Source organism: Sciurus vulgaris (assembly GCF_902686455.1).
Source record: "Sciurus vulgaris genome assembly, chromosome: 7".
Taxonomy (NCBI): Eukaryota; Metazoa; Chordata; class Mammalia; order Rodentia; family Sciuridae; genus Sciurus; species Sciurus vulgaris.
The window spans coordinates 116,430,654-116,453,779 of NC_136467.1; the positions used below are offsets into that span (position 1 = coordinate 116,430,654).

At 53.0% G+C, this 23,126-nt stretch overlaps 2 protein-coding genes and 2 long non-coding RNA genes across 14 annotated transcripts; 2 read left to right on the plus strand and 2 right to left on the minus strand.

Moving 5' to 3' along the window:
• Window positions 1–218: 218 nt before the first annotated feature.
• On the minus strand, window positions 219–8,405 carry LOC306666595. 7 transcript variants are annotated; one of them, XR_013765339.1, is made up of 7 exons: window positions 7,879–8,405; window positions 7,453–7,547; window positions 5,772–5,977; window positions 5,475–5,665; window positions 5,152–5,270; window positions 1,867–1,955; window positions 219–1,287 (listed from the first exon to the last, which is right to left on the minus strand). It is a non-coding gene; the product is annotated as an uncharacterized lncRNA (long non-coding RNA). The 7 variants fall into 7 exon arrangements; XR_013765340.1 differs by having other exon boundaries at window positions 219–684; window positions 1,071–1,287; window positions 7,453–8,405; XR_013765341.1 differs by having other exon boundaries at window positions 219–911; window positions 1,071–1,287; window positions 7,453–8,405.
• On the plus strand, window positions 2,490–11,349 carry TREML2 (triggering receptor expressed on myeloid cells like 2; the record flags this gene model as incomplete). Of its 2 annotated transcripts, XM_079148766.1 has the most annotated exons (5): window positions 2,490–3,587; window positions 5,596–5,916; window positions 8,967–9,363; window positions 10,539–10,645; window positions 10,896–11,349. In XM_079148766.1, the coding sequence occupies 5 exons, from the start codon at window positions 3,533–3,535 to the stop codon at window positions 10,973–10,975; spliced, it is 960 nt and encodes a 319-aa protein (XP_079004892.1). In that variant the 3' UTR covers window positions 10,976–11,349. The 2 variants fall into 2 exon arrangements, with proteins under 2 accessions (XP_079004892.1, XP_079004891.1); XM_079148765.1 differs by lacking the exon at window positions 2,490–3,587 and having other exon boundaries at window positions 5,487–5,916.
• LOC306666596 lies at window positions 8,448–19,942 on the minus strand. 4 transcript variants are annotated; one of them, XR_013765346.1, is made up of 7 exons: window positions 19,873–19,942; window positions 19,509–19,756; window positions 18,260–18,368; window positions 18,069–18,153; window positions 12,342–12,573; window positions 8,824–9,001; window positions 8,448–8,735 (listed from the first exon to the last, which is right to left on the minus strand). It is a non-coding gene; the product is annotated as an uncharacterized lncRNA (long non-coding RNA). The 4 variants fall into 4 exon arrangements; XR_013765345.1 differs by lacking the exon at window positions 8,824–9,001; XR_013765347.1 differs by having other exon boundaries at window positions 8,448–9,001.
• On the plus strand, window positions 14,588–22,323 carry TREML4 (triggering receptor expressed on myeloid cells like 4). The gene is made up of 6 exons (XM_079148767.1): window positions 14,588–15,481; window positions 15,725–16,039; window positions 16,934–17,009; window positions 18,282–18,403; window positions 19,724–19,782; window positions 20,583–22,323. The coding sequence occupies exons 1-6, from the start codon at window positions 15,424–15,426 to the stop codon at window positions 20,832–20,834; spliced, it is 882 nt and encodes a 293-aa protein (XP_079004893.1). The 5' UTR covers window positions 14,588–15,423; the 3' UTR covers window positions 20,835–22,323.
• The last annotated feature ends 803 nt before the right edge of the window (window positions 22,324–23,126 follow it).

Consider the following 23,126-nt stretch of genomic DNA (forward strand, 5'->3'; position numbering starts at 1 on the left):
CTTGTTGCATGTCCTTGTACTTATTATTTTGAATTCTTTTTGAAACATTTTTCAGTTTCTTTTTATTCAGGATCCGTTGCTAGAGAATTATTTTCTTCCTTTGGAGGAGTCATGTAGGCTTGCTTTTTCTTAATTTGGATATCCCTTAGTTGATATTTGCACATGTGGTAGCTCAGTTGTCTCTACCAGTTTTATTGGTTTGTGTGTGTGTGCACATTGGTCAGTATTCCATCACTGTGAGAAAATACCTGAGGTAAACAACTTAGAAGGAGGAAAGGTTTATTTTGCCTCATAGTTTCGGAGGATTTGAAACTTGGTCACACCCTGTTGCCTTTGGGCAGTACATCATGGTGGAGAGTATGTGGCAGAAAAAGCAGCTCACATCATGGTGTCTGGGAAGGGAAAAAACAGGAAGGGCCTGGGTCTTAGTATCCCTTTGAGAGTATGTCCCAGTGACCTAACTCCCTCCTACTGGGCTCCACCTCTTAGAGCTTCCACCAGGCTGGAGATCAAGCCTTAACATCTGGGCCTTTATCCAAACCGCAGGATGTAGTAAGACTATTTCCTGGAGATGTGTCTTAGGTGTTGCTTGAGCAGGCTACTTCTGGGTCAGTTCTGGGTGGGTGTTATAGGACAGTCCTCCTACAGCTTCTCCCGCTATATCAGTGTCAGTGGTGCCTGTGGCTGTGGGTGCAGGGCATCCATCAGTTTCTGGGGGTGGGTGGGGTCAGAGCACCTTGGTGGGCCCAAGCAGTGGGCAAAGCAGTGGAGACCCGCACCTCTCAGACCCTGAGGGTACTTGGGGGTGGAGCTTCTCTAGCAGGCCTGGGTGGGTGCGGTGTGGCACATGTAGCAGCCGGGGTGGGGCCATGGGTGGGTTTGGCCTCAAAAGGGTGCCCGGCAGCTTCAGCCTGGCTGAGAGAAGGTGCAGCATGGACTGGGCTCCCTCTGTGGGGCAATGTGGAGGTGGAAACCAGCTCCCCAGCTGGGCTCGGGCTGCAGGATCCCCCAGGGGTAAAATCTCAGGTGTCTGTGGTGTCAGTGGGGACCGCCGGGGTCCTCCGGCTCACCTTTTCCCTATCATGGGAAGACACAGGCATTTCATCCCTTCTTTACAAGGCCACCTGGAGTCCATGTTCCACGCGTCTCCATTTTGTCTGCACTACACTGCAGCATTCTCCTCTAAATGTTCTTGTCAAATAGCAGCTGTCTGTTCTTTGCTGTGATCCTTTTTTGTGCAAGAGAAGCGTGTCTGGCACCTCTGGTAAGCCATCTTGCCAGAAGTCCCTGAAAAATCAGAATTTTACATTTTAATAAGTCGATTTCATATTATATGAATTTTATCTCATAAAGCTGTTGAAAAACTTGGTGACCTTGGGTTAAATAAAGATTTCTTTGCTATGACAAAAATGTGATCCATACAAATTATATATAGGATTTCATCTAAAGAAAACAACATAACATGCGACATACCGTAAGATTTTCATTCCACAGAGGGAAAAACTATAAGAAAAAAAAATCCACCAGATGGGTGTTGGCCAGGGACTGAGGGGCTGACTTTCAAGGGGCATGGGGAAACTTTTGGGGGTAATAGAACTCTTCTCTATCTCAAATATGGTAGTAGATAAAAGTCCTTATGGGTTTGTCCAACTCCAAGAAGTGTCCATTGAAATGGGTGAATATTACTGTATATAAATCAGATCTTAATTTTTTTCGATCAGAAAAATAAAGGTAAAGAAAAAATAATGCTGTGTTGAATTATTTTGTAGACAGACATCTAACATATACAAACTTCTAGAGATTTTGGTAAATACCTACAACTTCACCCAGGGTCACACACAATGTTTCCCACAGAGCAGGACTTACTGAGGGGCCTTAGTAGGAGCACCGATTGCAGGCAGATGACATCCCTGGAACGAGAGGTAAGTCCCCCACTCCTGAAGCCACTTGCTGTTCTGAGGGAGGGAAGAAGCACGTGTGTGGGAGAGAAAGACAGCCTCTGAACCAGGGGTCTGAGGACCCGGCAAAAGGCATTGACAAGGGCAGGGCGTGAGGAAAATGGAACACACCTCCTGTAGCCGGGAGGTTTAAGTGACCACTGCATCACCCCCGTGCCTCGCGCCAGGCAGTGAGGTGTAAGAATAAAGGAGTGAGTGAGCTAAGAGACAGAAGCACTTTGGAGTCAGCAAAGAACAGAACTTCTTTGGTTTGAGATTTGGGGGTTCAAGTCAGTTTAAGACGGTGGCCGTGCAAGCTGGAGAACATGTTGCTGAGTCCCACATAAAGAGAAGCAAGGTGACCCAGGTGGGTAGGGGGAGCACACCTAATCCTGGGGGTCCGCCTTGGTCCCTGCAACCCAGAAGAGCAGATGACATGGCAACAGGGTGTCAGAAGCTGATCCTTTTGATTCTCTTTCTGGGGAACTAAGTGAAGGGTGGGGTCGTGGGTCAGATGCTGGGTCATTTCAGTTGGAGCTGGGTGCCTGTGGAGGCGAGATAGGGCTGGGGGAGGAAGCCCTGGGGGCCAGCCTGTGTGCGGGCAGGGCGAGGACAGGGGAGGAAGGGGCCATGGGCAGGATATCTGGAGAGGAGGTGGGCAAGGGGAAGCCTTGTGGTAGCTTTAGGAAGCCTGCAAGAGGGCATGGAGTCTAGAGAGCTGATGGGTGAGTAGAGACGACTGTGGCAGAGGCAGAGGGGAAGAGAGACGGGACCCATTGAGAGGAGACCATGAGAGGAGAGGCAGCATGTGTGTGTGTGTGTGTGTGTGTGTGCACGCCTGCGCATGTGTGCACTCACATGTGTGTTCATGCATCAGAGCACAGAAACCTCTCTGAACCCAAATGTTTTGCTCTGAATCTTACAATTTGCATCTTTTCTCCCCATGACAAAAATAAGTCGGCACGTGAGCCGGGAGAGGTTATTTACACCAGTGAACAGAAAGCACGGAGGAGTCTGGGAAGAGAGGCTTTGTGCAATGAATGAGTGAGTGCGTGAGAGTGTGCAAGAGCTCCCTCGTGAACCTGTGTCTATGGTTCATTCTGAGAGCCTCTGCCCTGGGTCCCTGAGCCTGCAGGGTTCCAGGAAAGTCTGCACCAGAGGTTCCAGAACCCTCGCACCAGCCCTCTAGGTGGATCTCCTGCCTCTGGTTAGGAGACACCCTAGTGGACCGGTTTCCCGGAGAGCTGGGGAGGACTGGGGAGGGCGGGCGAGCCCTCTGACTCTGTGAGCCCTCCCTGGGCTGGGGGCCCCTAACTGGGTGGAGCAGCCACACCTGCTTGAAGTTCTGAGGAAGAGGGCGGAAACAGCCTTCAGTGCCGCTCTTGCGATAGGCTCTCTGGGCCCTGCGGTCTGCTGGTGGCAGTGGGTCCCACACTGCCTCATTTCCCTAAATGGGCAACTTCACTTTTAAAACCCAAGGTCCTTCCCTGGTAGACCCAGGTGGTAGGTCCTGTGTCAGCCTGGGCCCTAACCTTGAATCCCCCAGGTGCCCTGGCCCCTTGCTGGGCCTGTGACTACCCCATCTGGATGGAGCCATGGCCCTCATGTTCCTGCTACTGCTGCTGCTATGGCTACAGGGCTGCATCTCAGGTGAGAGGAGAGGGGCGCCGACCTGAGGGGGGTGCTGCACTTTTCCTGTCCCCTTCGGCTCTGCTTGTCCTTGCCCAATTATCTTAATGTTTTGCGAATTGGGGGAGAGGAGGAGGTGGGGCTGACTTAGTAGGTCCTTAGCAGACTGGTGAGAATGTTCCATCTGAATATCTGGCCCCAGCAGAGCGAAGCCCAGGCCTCACACAGGATCTAAGATGTAGCTTTGGACCCTCTGCATCAGCCCCTGGGTCTGCTAGGCTCCCCTGGGCCTAGAACCAGGGGCACTTGGTTCTCTGACCTTTGCTTGGCCTCTGTCAGGGAAGCTCTGTGAGGAAAGTTGTGACTGATTCTGACAGGAGTCATTGGTTCATATACTTCTTTGAACTCACTCTTTCTCGGAATGCTGATGTGGCATCCGGTCCCTGCCCGCTGTCCTGAAGGGAGCCAATCCCTGAAGGCCTTGCCCAGCCACGGCTACTGATGCTCTTTGAAGGGGCCTCACCCATTCCTGCCTCCCTTGCTGCCAAGGCAACCAAATTACCACTTCCTGTTCTGTTCTGGGAATGGGGAGGGTTGGCAAAGTCTACTCTTACCACCTGTGAGAGGCATGGAGGTGTAGGCACGAAGGCCCAGGGTAGAAGGGTGTGTCTCCCGGGTAAGAAATCCTGGGCTCACCCACTGAATAATTGAGTGGATCATTGTGTTTAGCTTTCAAGGGACAAGTGTTGTTTGGAGAAAGTGCTCATTTACTCAGAGCCTCAGCCGTAACCACAGTTGGGCTGGAAACTGGAACCGATGTCTGGGGTTCTGGACCCTTAACCATCATGCTCTGGGCTCCTCTGTGGAAGGCTGGAGCAACCTGCATTTGGGAAAAGGAAGCGTGCGTGCATTGAGCATGTGCTCAAGGCACTCTGGTGGGGCGTCATTCTTACAGGAGTCTGCCAGGGGAGAAATATTATTCTCAGTTGACAGATGAAGAAACAGAGATAGATGTTCAATGAACTGCTTACAGAGTTAAGTGGTTGAAATAGGGTCTTAACCCATGTCTCATTTTGACTCTCTATTCTATCTTACTGTAGAAACTTGTGTGTGTGTGTGTCTGTGTAAGGCTCTGGGGTACTGTTTGAGTAGAAAATACTGAACTTACCCCCGGCCTCTCTGTGTCTCGGGTCCTCATGCCACCCCCAGCCTCTCCACCATACCCTGCGTTATGAAGAACTCAGACCATTTTATCTCCAGGCACAGTGTGCAAGATATTGTAAACAAGCAGCGAATAATTGCAGAATCCGTGGGAGTTTATTTGCATATCTGGGCATATTTGACCTATAGGTTTTATGTAACTACGATATTTAAAAATTAAACACCACCTAGAATGAACTAAGATAGCAAGCTATTTAAAAGGTAACTTCAGGAGGGGAGTGGGGCTGTAGCTCAGCGGTACAGCGCTTGCCTAGCATGCATGAGGCCTTGGGTCCAATGTCCAATGCCACCCCCCAAGACTAAAGCAAACCAATTTGATAAATAGCTACTCATCTTTTTTCCCCCAAATATTGGACTTTCTTACCTACTTCAATGGTTTGTGTTCTGAAATTCCAGACTTAATGACTTGTCTCTGTGCATGAGTCTCTGTCTCATGGAAGGCTGGATCTGGATCTTTCCCACAAGACTAGGAACCCCTGAAGACTAGAAAACACCATGAAGAAGGGGATGTGTCTGATGGAGTTCCAAGCATTAGGGCTGAGTTTCCTCCATTAGACTTGGACTCTCTGAAGGACATGTCGGCCTCCACCATCAGACTGGGAGCTAGCTGTCCGCAGGCCTGTGCATCTCCCGTGTCAGACTGGGGGAGCTCCTGGGGTGGGGGGTAGGGCTGTGCTTTCCCCTCACCCTGTGAGCATCATGGCAGCGGGGAGAGATCCAACTGCTCTGCCTGAGGCCAGGGCGTCAAGTTTCAAGGTGCATCTGCCTCGTCTCTCCAGACCTTGCTCAGTGGGTTGTGTCTCCCCAGGTCTCCCTGCCGAGAGCGTGTACAACAGAGTGCAGCACCAGGAAGGGGAGACTCTGTCCGTGCAGTGCTCCTACAAGGGCCGCAAAAATCGTGTGGAGGGCAAGGTTTGGTGCAAGGTCAGGAAAAGGAAGTGTGAGCCTGGGTTTGCCCGGGTCTGGGTGAAGGGGCCCCGTTACCTGCTGCAGGACGACGTCCAGGCCAAGGTGGTCAACATCACCATGGGGGCCCTGAAGCGCCAGGACTCGGGCCGATATTGGTGCATGCGCAACAGCTCTGGGATCCTCTACCCCATGATGGGCATCCAGCTGGAAGTGTCTCCAGGTGAGCAGGCCTTCCGGGACACTGGGATGGCATGTATGTGTGTGTGTGTGTGTATCCTCCACTAACTAACATCAGACAGAATCAGAATCATAATTCATTAACAGATTATGGGCATTATTATTATTACCATTCTTTTTTTATGGCACTGGGGATTGAACCCAGGGCCTCACACATGCTAGGCAAGTGCTCTACCACTGAGCTACATCCCTGACAACTTTAAAATATTTTTTATTTTAGATGGTCTTGCTAATTTGCTGATCCTCCTGTTTTAGCTTTCTGTGTACTTGGGATTACAGGCATGTGCACCATACCTGGTATTGTCACCATTTTACAGACGAAGAAGATGAGATCTAAAAAACTCTCTGACTCTGACCTTGCCCTGGGATACAGAGTTAGCAGGCAGCAGAGAGGAGATTCGAACCCAGGACTCTGCCTTGTTTTCTTCAGGCTTCTGTTCAACATCTATTCACAGAACCCCTATGATGTGCCAGGCAATGTTCTAGGTGCCCTAGGAGAGATGCCAGGTAACTCTACATCATCAGATACATGATCACAGATAACAATGAATGTCCTTAAGGAATGTGATGGACTAGAAAGTAACTCAGTGATGGGGGCTATACTGAGGATCAGAGGACACCTCCCTGAGCAGACGCCACCAAGCAGAGCCCTGAATGATGGGGGTCCTCCAGGCTGCTGAAATCTGAGTGCTTGGAAGGGCGTTTTCTAGGGAGAGAAGCATGAGCAAAGTCCCTGAGGTGAGGAGGGTGGCCTGTGTGACTGGTCTACACTAATCATGGGGCAGTTGGGTCAGAGGAGCAAGGAGGGGTGCTGCTTTTCTACTGGCTGCTTTTATTCAGGATCTCAAGTTGCAGAGTCAAGTAGCATGAATTCCATGACATGGAGTTGGGATTATTCTAAGTACAATAGGGAGCTAGTAGAGAGTTGAGAGCAGGGCGTTGTGGCTTGTTTTTAAGATTATGATGCTGCTTTTGGAGGATGGAAGGGTATGAGCAGGGACAGAGAGAGCATGGTGATGTCTGGCTGGAAAAGACAGTGGCCCAGAGTGGGATGTGGGCTGGAGGTGAGAGAAGCGGATGGGCTCAAATCTATGTTTTTAAAACTCTTTGCCCACCATGTACTGTTTGGAGGCAGGACAGGACTTGCTTAAGTGGGAGGTGAGGCAAAGAGAAGCACCGAGCCAGGCACGGTGGTGCGCCTGTAATCCCAGCCACTCAGAAGGCTGAGGCCGGAGGATCACGAGTTCGAGGGCAGACTCAGCATCTTAGCAAGAACCTCAAATAAAAAAATAAAAAGACTGGGGATGTCCTCAGTGCTCAGTGGTCAAGAACCCTTGGGTTCAATCCCTGGTACAGAGAGAGAGAGAGAGAGGAATCAAGGATGACTCCAAGTTTTTCTGTTTCATCAGTAGTTGGAAGAAGGAGTCAGCTATTGGGTAGGGTAAATCTGAAAGAGGAATTACTTTGGAGGAGAAAACCCAAAAGCTCTATTTTGTCATAGCACGTTTAAGATACTTACCTCCTAGAAGCCTAGGTGCAGATATGGAGCAGGCAGTGACCTGTCAGCCTGGCACTAGCGACAGGTCAGAGCTGGGATGGATGTTGAAAGCATCTCTATAAAGACAGTGTTTAAAGTTGAGAGGATTGAAGAAATCCACAGAGAGGGAGGTTGATAAGTGGCCACATAGGACTTGGGAAAGAAAGGGGGATGGGGGTGATAGCTCAAGAGTAAGGGGTTTCTGTCTGAGATGATGAGAATGTTCTAAAACCAACTGTGGTGAGGACCATATAACTTTGCGAATACACTAAAAATGATGGAATGGGCGTATTGCATGGAATGTGAACCAAGCTGCGAGCCCCCCACGTTTCTAAGATAGGAAAGGGTGAGGAGCCTGCCAAAGAGCTCGGAGAGAAGAGCCAGTCTTGAAATTTACCATCCCCTTACCTGGTCCCCAAACTCAGCGGCGTCCCCACCTCCTGTTAGGGAAAACGCTCTCTTCTCCTCCTCTCTGCCTCATCTTGGGAGAGCGGGAAGGTGAGGCTCCTCCTGGAGGAAACTTGGTGTATTGCAGCAGGAACGAGGGAGAGGGAATTGGTGACACTTAAAAGGCCATCGTACAAGTCCTCTCTGCTGGCTATTGGTCATTTTTTCTGCCACCCTTTAAGACCTTCTGCATGCTGGGGGTCCACATGCTGGCTCTCCCAACGTGGGAGCGTTTGGAGGTTCTTTGGGGGTATCTTACTGATGAGCACTACTGTGGGACACCTGGTTCCAGGTTGGTCTGTCTCTTCTGTGCCACTCTCAACAACACTGCTTGTTCTGGTCCGTTTGCCCAGAAAAATGGCTCAAGCTCAGCCCTCTTGCCCAGTGACCATGACCTTCGTGAAAGTATCCGTTCTGTGCACCACGGGGGCACAGCAGCCTCTCTCCAATGTCTGGGTCCCTGATGAGGCAGATCCAACAAGCCCCACTAGATGGGAGCTCGGTGACTTCTACTACCCCCGCTCACCTGCCATACAAACTGCAGATTTCTTCTGGAAAGTGGGTGGGGCAGATCTGCATTGATGGACGAGGGCAGCAGGATGCGTGTTAAGTCCTCACAGGTGTTGGCTGTTGGTGGCTTTCTCTGGGACTTGAGGCCCTCCATGCCTCCCTGCCACTCTCTGGCCACTTGTGGGGCAGCTGGAATAGTCCCTGTCCAACACCCTGTTATAGAAACCTCTTTAACCCCCAGGAATGAGGGGCATGGAAAGTGACAGGCGAGGTGGGAATGGTGGGGCTGTCCGCTGGGAACAGGTGACCTGACAGGGGAGGCCAAAGAGATCACATGAGTCTCTCCCTTCTTTATTCTGCCTCCCTTCGGACACCACCCTCTGAGCAAACGCACACCTGGCCACTCAGAGTCCTAGGCCCAAGGTCAAGGAGGACAAGCCTCTCCTTCAGCACCCGGACAGCTGTGTGGGCTGCCAAGATCTGCTCCCTGCACCAGGGCCTGGGCTAGGCCTCACGCTCCTCCCTCTCTGGTCCCTCAGCCTCTACGACTCAAAGGAGCTCTCCTCTCACCTGTCTGGATAACATCCTCAAAAGTAGGACGGTCACGACGGGGCCAGCACCCACCTCAGGTCCTGACGCCCCTTCCACTTCTGGTACGACTCTGTTCACACCTGGACCCCTCACCTTGGCCAGACTCCTGCCCTCCACTGCCTCAGGGACCCCCAGGCCAGCCTCTGTGACCAGCTACAGCTTCACCAGTACCAGTGCCACCACCAAGGGACCCAGGAGGATCACAAGATCCCAGCCAGTGACTGTATCTCCCAGTGATGCCAGAGTCTCCCCCGCCAGCCCCACATCCATCTCCACCACGTCCGGGTGCCTCAGCAGCCACTCGCCCACCACAGAAATGTTCCACAACCAGTTAACCTCATTCAGGTACCTGTTGGGTGACATTTCACTGCATGCGACCCCAGCTCATGGGCCCTGAACAGACCTCGGGGGCAGCTCTTGTGTCTGACTCTTTCCCTTGTGCTCCTCAGGAACTCAGTGTGGATTGCCACTATTATGGGAGGTGGGTGACTGGAGGGGACATAAAGGAAGGCTGGGGAATGAGCGGCAGGACTGAGTCTCCTGAAGAGTCTGTAGATGGAGAGGAAAGGGGAAGTACAGAGGAAGGGAGTAGGGTTTTTTTCTTTTTTGGTGGTGGTAGGGGGGACTGCAGATTGAACCCAAAGATGCTCTGCCGCTGACCTGTGTCCCCAGTCCTTTTTAAATTTTAAATTTTGAGACAGGGTCTCATTAAGTTGCTGAGGGTCTTGCTAAGTGACCAAGGCTGACCTCAAACTTGTGATCCTCCTGCTCCAGCCTCCTGAGTCACTGTGATTACAGGTCATGTCCCCCTGTGCCAGTAAAGGGGTAGAAAGTGGGAAATGGGGGATACTTTAATTTGGGTCCCCCAGAAGCTGACTCTGAGATAAAGATTGACATCTTGTTTGGAACCCTGGAATGTGGGTGGGGAAGTGGAACAGGGAAGGGAAGGCTCCAGTCATCCCCGTGCTCAGAGAAACCAGGGGGGCCTCCTGACCCAGCGTCAGACCCTCACGGGACGGTCAAGGGAGCTGGCACATTATACACCAGGTAGCAGAGTTCGTCACTAGCAGAGTTGCTCAATGTGGGTGGCATAGAGAGCTCTGGTGACCAAGGAAAATCTTAAAACAAAGGTAAAAAAAAATGAAGTGTTACAGTCAAAGGGGTGCAGGCTGGCCCTCACCCAGAGGACAAAAGGGACAAGAGACATTCTCAGTCACTGAGGAGAGCAAGGATGTCGATATCTTCAGTCACGACTGGGAGTCCTCATCCTCACAGATGGTCAGACTGGGGGCACGGTGGAGGAGAAGCATCAAGGTGGAGAGATGCTCCTACCCTCCACCTGGGGACGCCCCCCAGGAACACCGAGCGTCTCACTTGCTTCTGCCTGCTGGAGCCCAGGAAGGGAGGCTGTCTGCCGGGAAGGCAGATGCAAGTGCTTTTCTCCCTGGTCCGACCGCTCTTGTGCAGCAGGCACACAGGAGGGAGTGGTCTCACCCCTGTCCTCTGTCCTGCCCCCACAGGCCCCAGGACTCTGACCTCACTGTGCTGGTGGCGGTGCTGACCTTCCTCCCAGTGTCCGTGATGTTGGTCGTGGTCTATGGGTTTTGGAAGAAGAGACACATGGGCAGTGAGTGGAGCCACCTCCCAGCCACCTGAGGGCAGAGCACTACGTAACTGTACCAAGGCTGTGACGCTGAGTCCCGGGAGGGGGGTCCCTCATCCTCTGCTTAGTCACGAGGACCGTGAGGCACCTGGCAAGGGTGGAGGTGGCCTAGCTTCGCCCTAAGGGGACGGCCTTGCAGGAACGAGGCAGAGCCGGAAGTCCGGGGCACAGGGCCCTGGGCAGGGACAGGCCCGTCACCTCTCGTTTCTTGTAGGTTACAGCCTGTGCAGTGATTCTGCTAGACCCTGGGCAGAGCCACCAAGAAGACCAGAGCCCCTGTGGAAGCTGGCTTAGTTGGAGACCATTAATGATGGGGTGGGAATCTTCTCCCAGGCTGACACTAAGGAGGCCAGATGAGGAGGCCACTGTGTTCTCTGTTTCCTCTACTCCTGTCAAACCTCCACATACACATGGGGACAAGAGTCGGGGCTCATGAATCCTGAGGCAGCTGATGTTCCAAGAGCCCCATCCTGGAAGAGGAGAAGGAATAGTGACTCAGAGATGGGGCCACAAAGGGGTCAGCATTTGGGGATCCCAGAATGGTCCAGAGCTCCCCCATCTGGCCACATGTCCTGCAATGGGGTCTCTGCCTGCCCTGCCACCCCAGAAGCCTGCAGAGTCCTCACCCTACCACTGCCACCTGCCACTGATCCCTCGGGCAAGCCAAGAGCCCCATCCTCCAGCCTGGGATGCTTGAGGCCCAGCTCTGCCTGGTGCTCACCCCATGGCACTGGTGGAGAGACCATGGCTTAAGGGGTCACACCCTCATCACAGGAGCCCCTTAGAAAAAAAAACCCACTTGTGACACAGTGAAGAAAACTCGGAGCTACCCACAGCCTGGAGAAGTGGTCCAGGAAGGCCCAGGGAGAATGGGACCCAGGAAGCCTGATGCCAGGGTCCCTTGGCCTGTGGAGTCTGCTTCCCCACTCACAGCTCACAGGTGGTCTCTACTGTCTAGACCCCTGGCCTGGAGTCCTGGCTGGAGGATGAGGGGGCTCCACCAGCCTGCAGTGACTGGAAGGGCGCGAGGGATAAGTGTGACATCTCACACTTGGCCTTGGCTCAGGGAGCTCCTGGGGGAGAGAAAGCGTCATGTCAGGAGGGCGACTGAGCTGGGGCCTTGCTGAGCAGCTGGGGAGCACTACAGAGTGGCTGTAGGGAGAGAGGAAGAGACAGTCAGGAGACATCTTCAATACATGCAGCAGAGGGCGGAGAAGGCAGACCCAGGTGGAGCAACTGACACAGCTGGTCCCAGGACAGGCAGATAGACAGACAGACAGACAGACAGACAGACAGACAGACACACACACACACACACACACACACACACACACACATACACACACACACACTGACCTCAATCTGGTCAGCAAACAACCTGCTAAGAGCCACCACCCTGGCATATGCTTAGGAGGGGCTTAATTCATATGGGGGAAATGGCTTCTGAGGCCCCCACCACCACTGGTGACCCTGTGCCACCACCATCGACAGTCCCGATGACACCATCTCCCAGAGTGCAAGGTCCGATGGGAAGGGCCCTGGAGAAGGAGTCAGGGATGGGGACCAGTCATACCACTGTCACTGTGTGACCCTGAGCAAGTCACTAACCCTGTCTGGGCCTCGTTTTTCCTCTCTTATGAAAGGGGACAATAAATCCTACCTCTCAAGATTGTTTTCAGAATACCGTGAAACGACATGAACACGGCAAACGCGTGATGCCCTGGCCGTCCTTCCGGTTCCTCGGGTTCTCCGCCGGTTCTCTTGCTTCTCACATGCTGCATTTAAGGCCTTGGGATACTCGTTCTCCCTTTCGTACTCTCCCCAAGTCTCCTTGCTCCGTGGGTGCTGGGCCCTGGGATGCACCCCGTTGGTGAGGAGTGAAGGGACAGGGCCTGGGGAGGCAGTGACACTGGAATCAAGCTGGGTCCAAATTCCCAGTGCAGTTCTTCATCCCAGGTCCGTGGCATGTCACTACGCCTTGCTGACCCTGTTTCCTTATCTGGAAAAGGAGGATGGAGATGAGCTTTGAAGACCCTTTGTATCACTTCCTAGGACAAAGGCAGGAGCAGTTCCATTTTGTGTACATGACTCATCCTGGGGAAGACAGGGAGCTTGGGGGAGGGGTGGTCAGCCCTGGCCTCTGTCAGCCTGTGGCCTCAAGGAGAGTGGCAACATGGCCCTTTACTCAGGGCCAGATGCCACTGTGCAGGAGACAGAAAGGCTGGAGCCCTTCAGAGATGGGAGACCTGGGGATCCAAGGGTCTCAGGCCAGCCAGGCAGGCTTCACAGAAAGTGAGCCCCATGTGAGGCCTGAAGCACAGGTTGCAATGGGAGGTAAGTGATGTCTGCAGGGGATCCTGGGAGTGGGGCGCAGAGGCCAGACAGGCCCTGGCAGCTGGAAACTGTGGGCAGGCTTGCTGGAACTGACTATGGAGGGACAGACGTGATCTAGGGAGGTGCCAGCTGATGGGTGCTAGATATAGGCAGAAGTCTTTAGATGCCCCCTGAGTTCAGGCAGGGTTGTGTAGGGATGACCAATTGTCCCTGTGACTACATGGCACTGGGTGAACCTGCATGAGCTGTTCGCTCTGGGAGCTCGCTCCCATGGGAATTCCTTGGTAGGAATGTGGCGTACTGAGAAGGAACTACAGAACTATGTTCCATCTTGCCAGCTCCTGTGCACCTGGGTTGCCTCCTGGATTGTCCCCTCAAATCCCCAGCCTCTGTCTCCTTCCTGTTCTTACCCTCTCATATGAGCTTGGGGGTGGGGAGCCAGCTCCACAGGATCAGGCAGAGGCTGGCAGGGTTCCAGATAGGCCAGGGATGCTGCTGACCTTGGGGAGAGAGCAGGACTCCTGAGACAATCACCCCATGAAGGGCTTAGCGTTGCCCCCACAGGAAGGAACCAATAAAGTAACTCCAGCACCCACAGGGTGCATATACTCCCTCTGCGGGGTCTGAAGAGCAAGCGTTAGGTGTACAACTCTCCCAAATGGCTGAAAATGGGGTTTTCAAGGTGGATCACACAGAGGCACAGGTGCCTGCTCCCTCTCAGGGCTGATGGGCTTGTGACTGGGAGTGGTGAGGGCAGACATTTCCTCTGCTGGCTTCTGCTGCAGAAAGTCACCTTGCCCGGGCCAGACCTCCCTCCCAGGATGCCCTGCCTCCCAGCTGACTGGCATGGGGTCTAAGGGCCTGGCTCCCCTTTCCCAACCTGCGCATGTCTGGCTTATCCTGCCTCCAGGCCTGGCCACCAGGGCCTTGGCGTCCCCAGGGAGGGCCTGCGCCCACTCCTCTTGCCCTGCGCTGCTCCCTGCGCTTCCTTCCCCAGAGCCCTCTGTTATGGGGCGCAATTTAATAACAGATCGATCACCACTGAGAAGTCCAAATTTGAGAGTCTTTATTAAGCTGGCCAGCTGACTGTCTCACACAATGCCCCAAAAAAATGATTATTGGGAGAACAGCCCCGACCACAGGGTTGTAGGGGTTCTTAGACCAAAAATCACATCAATCATAAGTGTCTGTTGCTATGATTCAAAATTACAAACTAACATCATGAGATCATCGACAGACGGAGAAGTGGGTCAAAATAACCCTTACCTAGGTACAAACTAAAGAATGGTTGCTAACATCCACACAATTACCGTTTACATGGTACATTGGTTAAGAGCAATAGGAATCAAAAGAGGGCAGTTCTTTACTACATAGGAGTTGCCTTTGTATATTATTAAACATGTCACACCAAGTAACTGATGATGGGCACAGAGGCGGGGTATTCCCATGGGAGAAGCTTATTTCCTACATAACATGGAGTCTTAGAGCAAAATGGAATCTGTTTAGTCATTTCGCTTAGAGTCTGGCCTACAACATTCTCATGGAGCCAGATCTGTCACCATCACACCCTCTACCCTCCCTGTGCTGGTGCAGTGTGCTCTGGAACCCCACCTGCCCTGCGATTGTTTCCACGGCTCATCTGATGACGATGTTTAAAAATGTTCTCTACTGGTGCAGTTTTTCAGCAGAGGCTTAATGAAGCTCGGATGGCAAGCTGGGGGCTGGTGTGTGGGGGCGACATGGAGCCGAGACCCCCTTTCCTCTTCCCCTTCTCTCCCCTCCTTCTGGATTTACCTCTTCCGCTCCCCCAGTTTTGTTCTTTCCCACCCCTTCCAGGAACCTCCTGTCCCTGACTTCCTGGAAACGAGTCTCCATCTTCTTCCTCCTCTTCTCCTCCAGTCCCAGAGCTTCCCACTTTCCAGGAAGACCCGGACATCACGTCTCCCACCGCTGGGGACCAGTGGGACTTAGTGGTCTGGCCAGACCTCCAAAAGGTCCCCTAACTCTGTCACCCACCTGCAGCATCTGCTTTACTTGGGGGAGGGAAGAGCAATAGGCTCTTGTTTCACCATAGTTTCCTTCTCTCATCCCCCACCCCAGGGAGGTGGCCTGACAAAGGGGAAGAGGCTGGCCCTGGGGAGCCTAGAGTCCCCTGAGCCACCATCAGTCTCAGGGCTCTGACCTTTCCAAGCCCAAAGGTAGAGCTGAGGGCTGGAGGGCCCATAAAGGCCAAGGCCCCTCTAATCGTGCCCAGGCTTCCTGCTTCCCTGCAAGGCCTCTGCCGTCTTCAGTAACTCACCCTGCTCAGGCTGGGTGACTGGGCTGAAATCCCACCCAGCTCTGGTGCCCTGATCTCAGGGCTTCCCTGCCCCCTTCCTTCCTCCCCCCACTCCAATTCAAGAAGACTCATGGCCCAGGAGGCCACCTACCTGATCCCCCCCATCCTGCTGGTGCTCCTGGCCTCAGGTAAGGGAGGGGGAGGAGGGCCAAGGGAAGGGCATGAGGGAGGGGAGGGGAAGCTGGAGAGGTGAGGTGGGTGGGAAGGGGGCTATGTGTGGGGGAGGGCCAGGAACAGGGCGCTGTGGCCAGAGGCTGGCTCTGGGGCCCTTTCTGAGCAACACAGAAAGTGTTGCTCTCTGAGGAGGGAACCCCCTTTCTAGTCCTGCTGTGGCCATGAGGGGGCTCTCTGACTTGAGGGGGTATTCTCAGGCTCCTGGGCACAGGACAGAGAGTTCCTGCAGAAACTGGAGGGCGAGACAATCATGGTGAGATGCCAGTACAGCCACCACCAACGCTCAAAGGTGAAAAGCTGGTGTCGGAAAATGTCCGCCAATCGGTGTGCATTATTAGTGGACAGTTACAGGACAGTGCCCCGCTACTCCATCCAGGATCATCGCGCATCTGGCTATTTCAATGTCACTGTGACTGGACTCAGGGTAAACGACTCAGGAGTCTATTATTGTGGAGTCTCTGAATATCCCAGGATCTACATTCTCAGAATCATCCAGTTGGTGGTGTCTAAAGGTGAGCCCCCCAGCTTCTAAAATATGTGGTTTCAGCCTTCCAGAATCTCAGGGTGTCAGAGCTGGAGAGGACCCAGAAATCATTTTCTCCAACCTTCTCATACCTGACAGTTGGGGCACAGAGAAGAAAAACCCCTTGCTCAAGGTCACCCAGTGGTCAAAGGCTGACCTGGCACTAGAAACTCAGGACTCCTGGCTTCCAGTCCATTCTTCCTTCATGTCTTTCTCTTAACGTTTTTGCTGCCACTCACGGGGTTCTGCCATTCATTTGGAATGACCTTAAAGCTTCCCCAAGCCTGAGCATAGCCGGGTAATGGTCCTTTCTTGGCCATCCTTACCCCTGATCCTAACCCCAGTGTTCTCTCAGAGGGCCGTGGGATCCACGGCACAGAAAGACCACAGGGCAACTCTGGGAGTCGGGTGGGGTGGGGTTGTGGAGCAGTGCGAACAGACAACAGGCTGCTGGACAGGGAGGCAGACAGGAGACTCAGGGCTAAGACTGGGAGGGTCCTCACCCTGGACCTGCGCCTAACCACTGAGGCCTTGCTGGATGAGCAGAGATTTATTTAGGGGAGGCAAAAGGGGTGTGTGGGGGGAGGCATTAGTGGTTAAAAGTGCAAGACATGGTCAAAAGAGCAAATACAGAGACACCCCAGAATATATCTGATATACAGTGACACTAACGCTGTTCGCACCATGGCACTTCCTGGTGAGGGAAATCCAACACCACACAGCCTAACACCTCCACTCTGCACAGGGCAGATGGTGCTCTCTGTGTCCTTGTTTGCTCTAAGGCCATGTATGGGCTCCTCTGCCCAAGGCTAGGGACTGGGCGTGGGAGACCTGGAGTGCAGGGAGAGCAGATGGACACTCCACTGACTGTCATCTCTTACAGCTTCAACCCCTCCCACCACCAGGAGCACCAGAATGACCACAGCCCTGGCCTCTGCCACCAGCCCTGACATTGGCAGGTACTGCTGACCCCCTCCACCAACCTCTTAGCCCTGTTTCCTCCCACCCTTGGAAGACTATGCCGGTGTCCCCTCTACTACTCTGACAGACACCCACAACATTTCCACCTTCCATCAAGGTTTGTGGTTCCTGGCATCACTGACATTTGGAATCAGCTCATTCTTTGTGGTGTGAGGCTGTTCTGAGTGTGGTAGGATGGTTGGCAACATCCTTGGCCTTTACCCTTGGATGCCATGCCAGGAGCTCCAACTACTGACTGTGCTGATGTGGCCACCACAGAATTCTCCAGACTGCCAGGGCTGACGTGGGGGACATAAATACCCCAGTTTAGAGCCACCATCTTCCAGGTAGTCATGAAGATTAAATGAGGGTGTGGATTCCAGGGACTGAGCCGGTGCCAGGCCAAGACCGTGGCTGCGGCTTCTGCCTCTGCCCTCTCCCCAACCTTTTCCATCTTCCAGCAAGAGCAGGGAGCCCTCCAGAGCTGCAGTGGGTCCAGGGAAAGGCATGGTCTGTAGTTACTGAACTGTATCCTGATTTTCTTTTGCCCCCACCCCAGACAGTGAGTATCTGTCCCCTACCCTCTACCCACCCTCCCTGCAGACTGTGAACCTGGGCTCTTATAAACCATCCCATGTCAAGAGATTAAACCAGAAACCAGATGCCTATCAGCAGAGCTGAGAGATGTCCCTGGGACCATTCCCTCGCTCCCTCTGACCCTGATACCCGGTCACTTTCCCTAGGAGCCTGCTCCAGCATAAGAATGTCTACCCCTGTGCCCTTCCTTTGACTTAGGACAGGACCTATGGGAATGTGTTTACGAGCTGGAGAGCTGTTGTCCGAGGACCCCAGTGTACTCTGAGAGCCGACTGCATCTGGCAGAGAAAGGTTGAGGTGAAGTAGCAGGGACAGGTCAGTTCAGGAGGCTGCGAGAGGTGAGTGCAGATCTCTAAAAGGAGACTGGAAGGAAAGCTACAGTAAAAAAGTCAGAAAAGGAAAAGGAACGGAATCCCGTGACAGTACCAGCATTCTTACCTTACAGAGATGGGATGGCTTACCTGAGACAGCGTGACTTGCAGGGCAGAGCCCCTGCCAGTATGGCTACCAGTATGGCCATCTCCTGCTCAGCCCAGCAGCAGGGACCTCAGGAGAAACAGAAGGGAATCCCAGGAGGGCCTGTGGTGGCCACAGGCATGGGGGAGGGATGGTTTTCTGGCAGAAGGCAAAGCTGGACTCCAACTGCCCTCACCTGGCTGGTTCTTGTTCCCAAGCCCTCCAGGCAACTGGAAGTGGACATTCATCTCCTCTGGCCTGGTGGTGGCCGTCCTGCTGCTAGGGCTCATTGTCCTCATGGTCCTCTATCTCAGGAAAGCCCAAGGGAGAGACAGGAAAGGTGAGACCCTGTCACTGTCTCTGAGTGGACAACTGACTGCTCAACCTTGTCCCCTAGTGATGGGGACAAGGCTTATCATGCTCATTTTACCAACAAGGAAACTGATAAGAGGTGAAGTGCCCAAGTGGCTCTCCTTCCCTTTGCCAGATAGCAGGCCCTGTGGTCCTGAGGGTTAACCGGTCCTCCTCAGAAGCTCAAGGTCAGCTCACTGGAAGCCAATTCAACTCCATGCCCATTTGCCTGAATCTAGGTGTGATAGTATTATCCACTTGGGATCATAGACTTTTACCATCTTTATGTTTAAGAACTTTTTAACAAATCTATGTAAAGAACTTTCTGGCTAATGACTTTTAAAAATGTGTTGCTATCATTTTTAAATTTCATCTTCCTCATGGTAGGGAAAGAAATGGGGAACACATACTCTACCACTGAGCTACACCCTCAGCCCACAATAAAATTTCAAAACAAATAAATGGAAGGGGAACAGAGGGGATTTTTTTTTTTTTTTTTTTTGCCTTCCTAAAAGCACTTCTAGGACTTTAATCTTCAAAGTTTTAAGTTCCTAGCATCAGTCACAAGTGAAGTCTGAATCACTTTGATGACATTTACCGCTTTTCTTGCTTATTTTTTGTGGGTTTATTTCTTTAGCACATAAAACTGTGCACCTGTTAATTGTATGCCCTGGAGATGGTTCTGTAGACAACAAGATTAAAATGTATGCATGGGTCAGAAGTATATTGGAACTCGTGGATATGAATCTTTCAAAGTACAAATCCTCAGGGGAAGAGAGGACCAGGAAATTTTAGAAGTATATTTTTCAAACTGTATAAAATCAGTTTAGTGGGTCACAACAGCATTTTTATAAAGCAAAATAGAAAAGCAAAATGTCAAAATGCTTTGCAGATTTTCTCACTGAATTTTTAAAAGTGTGTGCACAGGTGTGAGAGCGTGGGTTCGCGGATAAAGGGTATTTCTCACTGGGCTTCCCAGTTCAAAAATTTTGAAAGACATCACTATGTGTAATTTTGTCAGCAAATAGAGTATACTTAGTGTGATGTTTGAATTTGGAATTCTTCTGTGAACTGGAATTGATAATTAAGTTTACCTGGCTTGTGCCGGTCAGCCACGGGCAGCTGGTTTGTCTTGCTCCTTAGTGTCCCTGGACACTACTCTGTGCAGGGCACTTGAGACCTTCCCAGGCTGGAATCAAGCTCTGGCCTCTCCCCGTCAGTCCCTTCCACCCAGCCAGGACCCCATCACCTTATTCCCATGGGAGGTGGGCAGGAGGGTCCTTCCCCTAAGAGTGAGTCTTCTTCACAGGTGAGAAGGAATCCCACCACATCTATGAGGACACTGCAGACCAGAAGCAGAAGGCCTCTGTGAGTAGGATGGCCCTCCCCTGCGACAGAGACCCACAGCTTCCCCACATCCTTGGTTGTTTTTTTCTTAACTTCCCAGCCTGTGCTTACTCAGAGTTTCTGCTCACCCCAGACCTTGATACAGTCATTCGTGACTGCTCATGTCCCCACTGCCTCGTGGCCTATCGACACGCTTCCTTTCCCGTACTTCTCAATTCAACTCTGTAGAGAGAATTGGTTGACCCAGCTCCTGACCTCCACCCCGGCCTTTACACTGAAGGCAGCTTCTCAGAGTTCAGGTCGGATCTGCCTATGGATTGGCTGCCCTGGGGCCACCTGCTGTGGGGCCAACACAGGAAACAGCATGGCATCCCTGGGTGCTCTCAGCAGGGGCTGAGGATTAGGCGGGTTCTCTTGGGTAGGTTTGTCCTGTCTCCATAGCTGAGATTCTTGGAGTCACAGAAACACAGGACGGGAAGAACCTAAAGTCACCTGGTCCAGCCCTTCTGTAACGCTGGAGTCAATTCTACCAATAACTCTTGACCCAGCATTCCAGTCCCATCCCCAGGGACTTGGCGCCGTGGATCTGGAGGGGCCTCCTCTGCACTGAGGCTGGCACGGTGGCCTCGCGGATCACCCCGTGTAGCCTTCTCACCCGTGCAAGGCGACGATGGAAGCAATCCTTCCAGCCGTCACGGCCAAAGGCTCTGCCTCGTCCCACATCTTCTCTCTGTCCTCCACTCAGTCGTGGGCACCCGGAGGGCCCCTGACTGCTCTAGCTGTGATCCAGCTGATGGACATCTGTCTTTTTTGATTTCCAGGGCTTCCATCGGCAGTCCATCTCTGATAAGGACACTGGGGCCATCTGCTATGCGTCACTCATCCATCTAAACCACTGTGGCCCTGAGGACTCCATCTACATTAACACTCACCCCAACCCCCAGCTGAAGCCCAGGCCTGACCCCTTTCAGTCTGTGGAATATGCCAGCATCGCTGGAAAGAGACCCGCCCCCTCCACGCTGGATGCTCTAGATGGGAACCTGGGAACTGAAGCAGAATTCACTAGGCAGTGACCACCAACCAAAATGCTCGCTGGGTACGAAGCTACTCTATTGGCCACAAGAGGACTTCGTGTGGCAAAGATGGCCACAAGCTGTCTGGGGCCATGCCCTTCTGTAAGGGAGGGAAGAGAAAGAATCTTGTTAACCAAGAGAGCCACCATGGGCAAGCTGTGGGCCTAACAGAGGGGTTTCTGGATCCTCCCCTGTCCCCTTCCCAGGGTCTGACAAGAGTGCTACCAACAGAGTGCTACCAACAGAGTCCAGGGCCTCTGAGTAACCCATTCTTGCCTCCCTGTGTGACTTTCACTTCCTTCCTGACCAGGGACCATGAAATCCTGCCAATTGTGCAAGTTCCCCCATTGGTATCTCTTAGGGTCTCTAGGCCAGCCTGGGGAGCTCTGCCCAGTCAGCTCTCTCCTCGCTCCTGGCCCCCTGATTCCACCTCCATTCCCACCCTTGGGATCCTTCCACTCTGCCAGGAAGAACACTGGGATGTGGGCAGTGCCCACCACTCCAGAGTCTCTCTGAGCCCTTGCTCTGGCCAGGCAGTGAGGGGCGGAGGGGCTTCTTTCCCTGTGGCCATTCGCGCAACTCCATCTGAATTGATTCGCGCTCCTCCACCTTCCATGGAAGCCATTATTCCCTCTATACCTGCGTCTCAGTCAGGCAGACCAGGCTGGGGCAGGCCTCCGCTCAGCCTGAGGATCCACAGGGCCCTGCTGGAGACAGGGTCTCTTTCTCATTATGTGCCCTCAAAGAGTGACTCTGAACTCTGAACTTGGAGGACTCAAAGCCAGGGGGGCAGTAGGGTGGTGGTCTGCTGTCTCGGGGAAGCTTGCTGGGATTTGCAGATTTGTCACTTCTCGAGTCACTGGACCTGGCTGCCCCTGGGAGATAAACCCCCCTCTGCAACCCTCAGTAGAGTCCCATGTCTCAGCCTGGCCTCGTCTCTCCACAAAGGGAGCTCAGCACTTCCTGCTCAGGCAGTGGGTTTGTGAAGGGTGGGAGGTTTGGGGTCTAGTGGGCTGGTTTTTGAGGATGAGGTCTTCCTCTAGGAGGAAGGCAGGCAAGCTCCTGTCACCTCTGACTGTGACAACTGTGCTACCATTGTCTGCAGTGTTGATGGCAGGGTCACAGTGTTGCTGTGGTCTGTGCTCAGTCTGTGGCACCATGGGACACAAACTGCAGACCTGCGGGGCCAGGCACTCAGGTTGAGGGAGGTGGGCAGAGGGAGGGAGTTGGGGTCTCTGAGTGTCACCCTGGCTCCGGGGGTCTCCGCCCTGCCCCGCTTGCCCCATCCTCCTCCTGTAATCCGGGTCTGACTACTAGAGGGTGGGTGATTGCAGCCGCCTGGCTTCTTCCTGACCTGGCTGTGCTCTGAGAAGGTCATCAGCACTGGCCTGCAGGTGACCTCTGGTCCTGCATGGCTCCTGCCGGCACTTCTGATCTTGGTCTATGTTTTAGTCTACGTACCTACTGGGTGGCCCATCTTCACCACATACTCCCCAGCTTGGGTCTCCTGCTTGCAAAAGACTGGCTGCCACCCTAGGAGCCATCCTGGAATTTGGTTTCTTCACAAACTGAAGGATTTACTTGGACTGGGGCTCCTGGAGCTGACTGACCTGCATTCATTAGAGAAATACTTACGGGTGCCTCGGACAGACAGTCGCTTGCTCAGGGTGGAGGAGCCAGAGGTTAATTTCAGTCAGCCAACATGGAGAGAGCATGAATGTGCCAGATTCCTCCATGTGGATTAATGGTTCAAATGTCCCAATAAGAGAAGTACTTTCTCCTATTTAACAGATGGAAAAATTGAGGCACAGGGAGGCTAAGTAACTTCCCCAAATTACACAGCAAGTAAATGGTGGATCCTAGACCTTGAAGTTTAACCACTATGCTTCTGGGGCACTGTTTACTTAAGAAGGTGTGTGTGTGCCTGTGTGTGTGTGAAAATAGTGACAATACAAACAGGCATTGATACAGCTAGAGGAATGCTACAGGGGAAGGATGAAGGAAAGTGGGCTTTTGTGACCCCAGGGGATAGGAGGGGACAACAGGGGTGCAGCTGGGAAGTTCAAAGGGAGAGATTCCCAGTCCACCATTAGACCCCAGGACTTGTGCCCTCCTGCCCATCCCCAGGGAGGGGGCTGCCCCTGTGACCACCAAAGGCCCGGGAGTCGCTTTCCAGAGTTGTGTGTGGCCTTGCCCTTTCTCAGTACTCAGGCCCCACGGTCATTCCGGTAGGAACGGACTGCTGATCCTTGACCTTTGGAGCCCAGGAAATTTTAGGTCATTGCACACGGC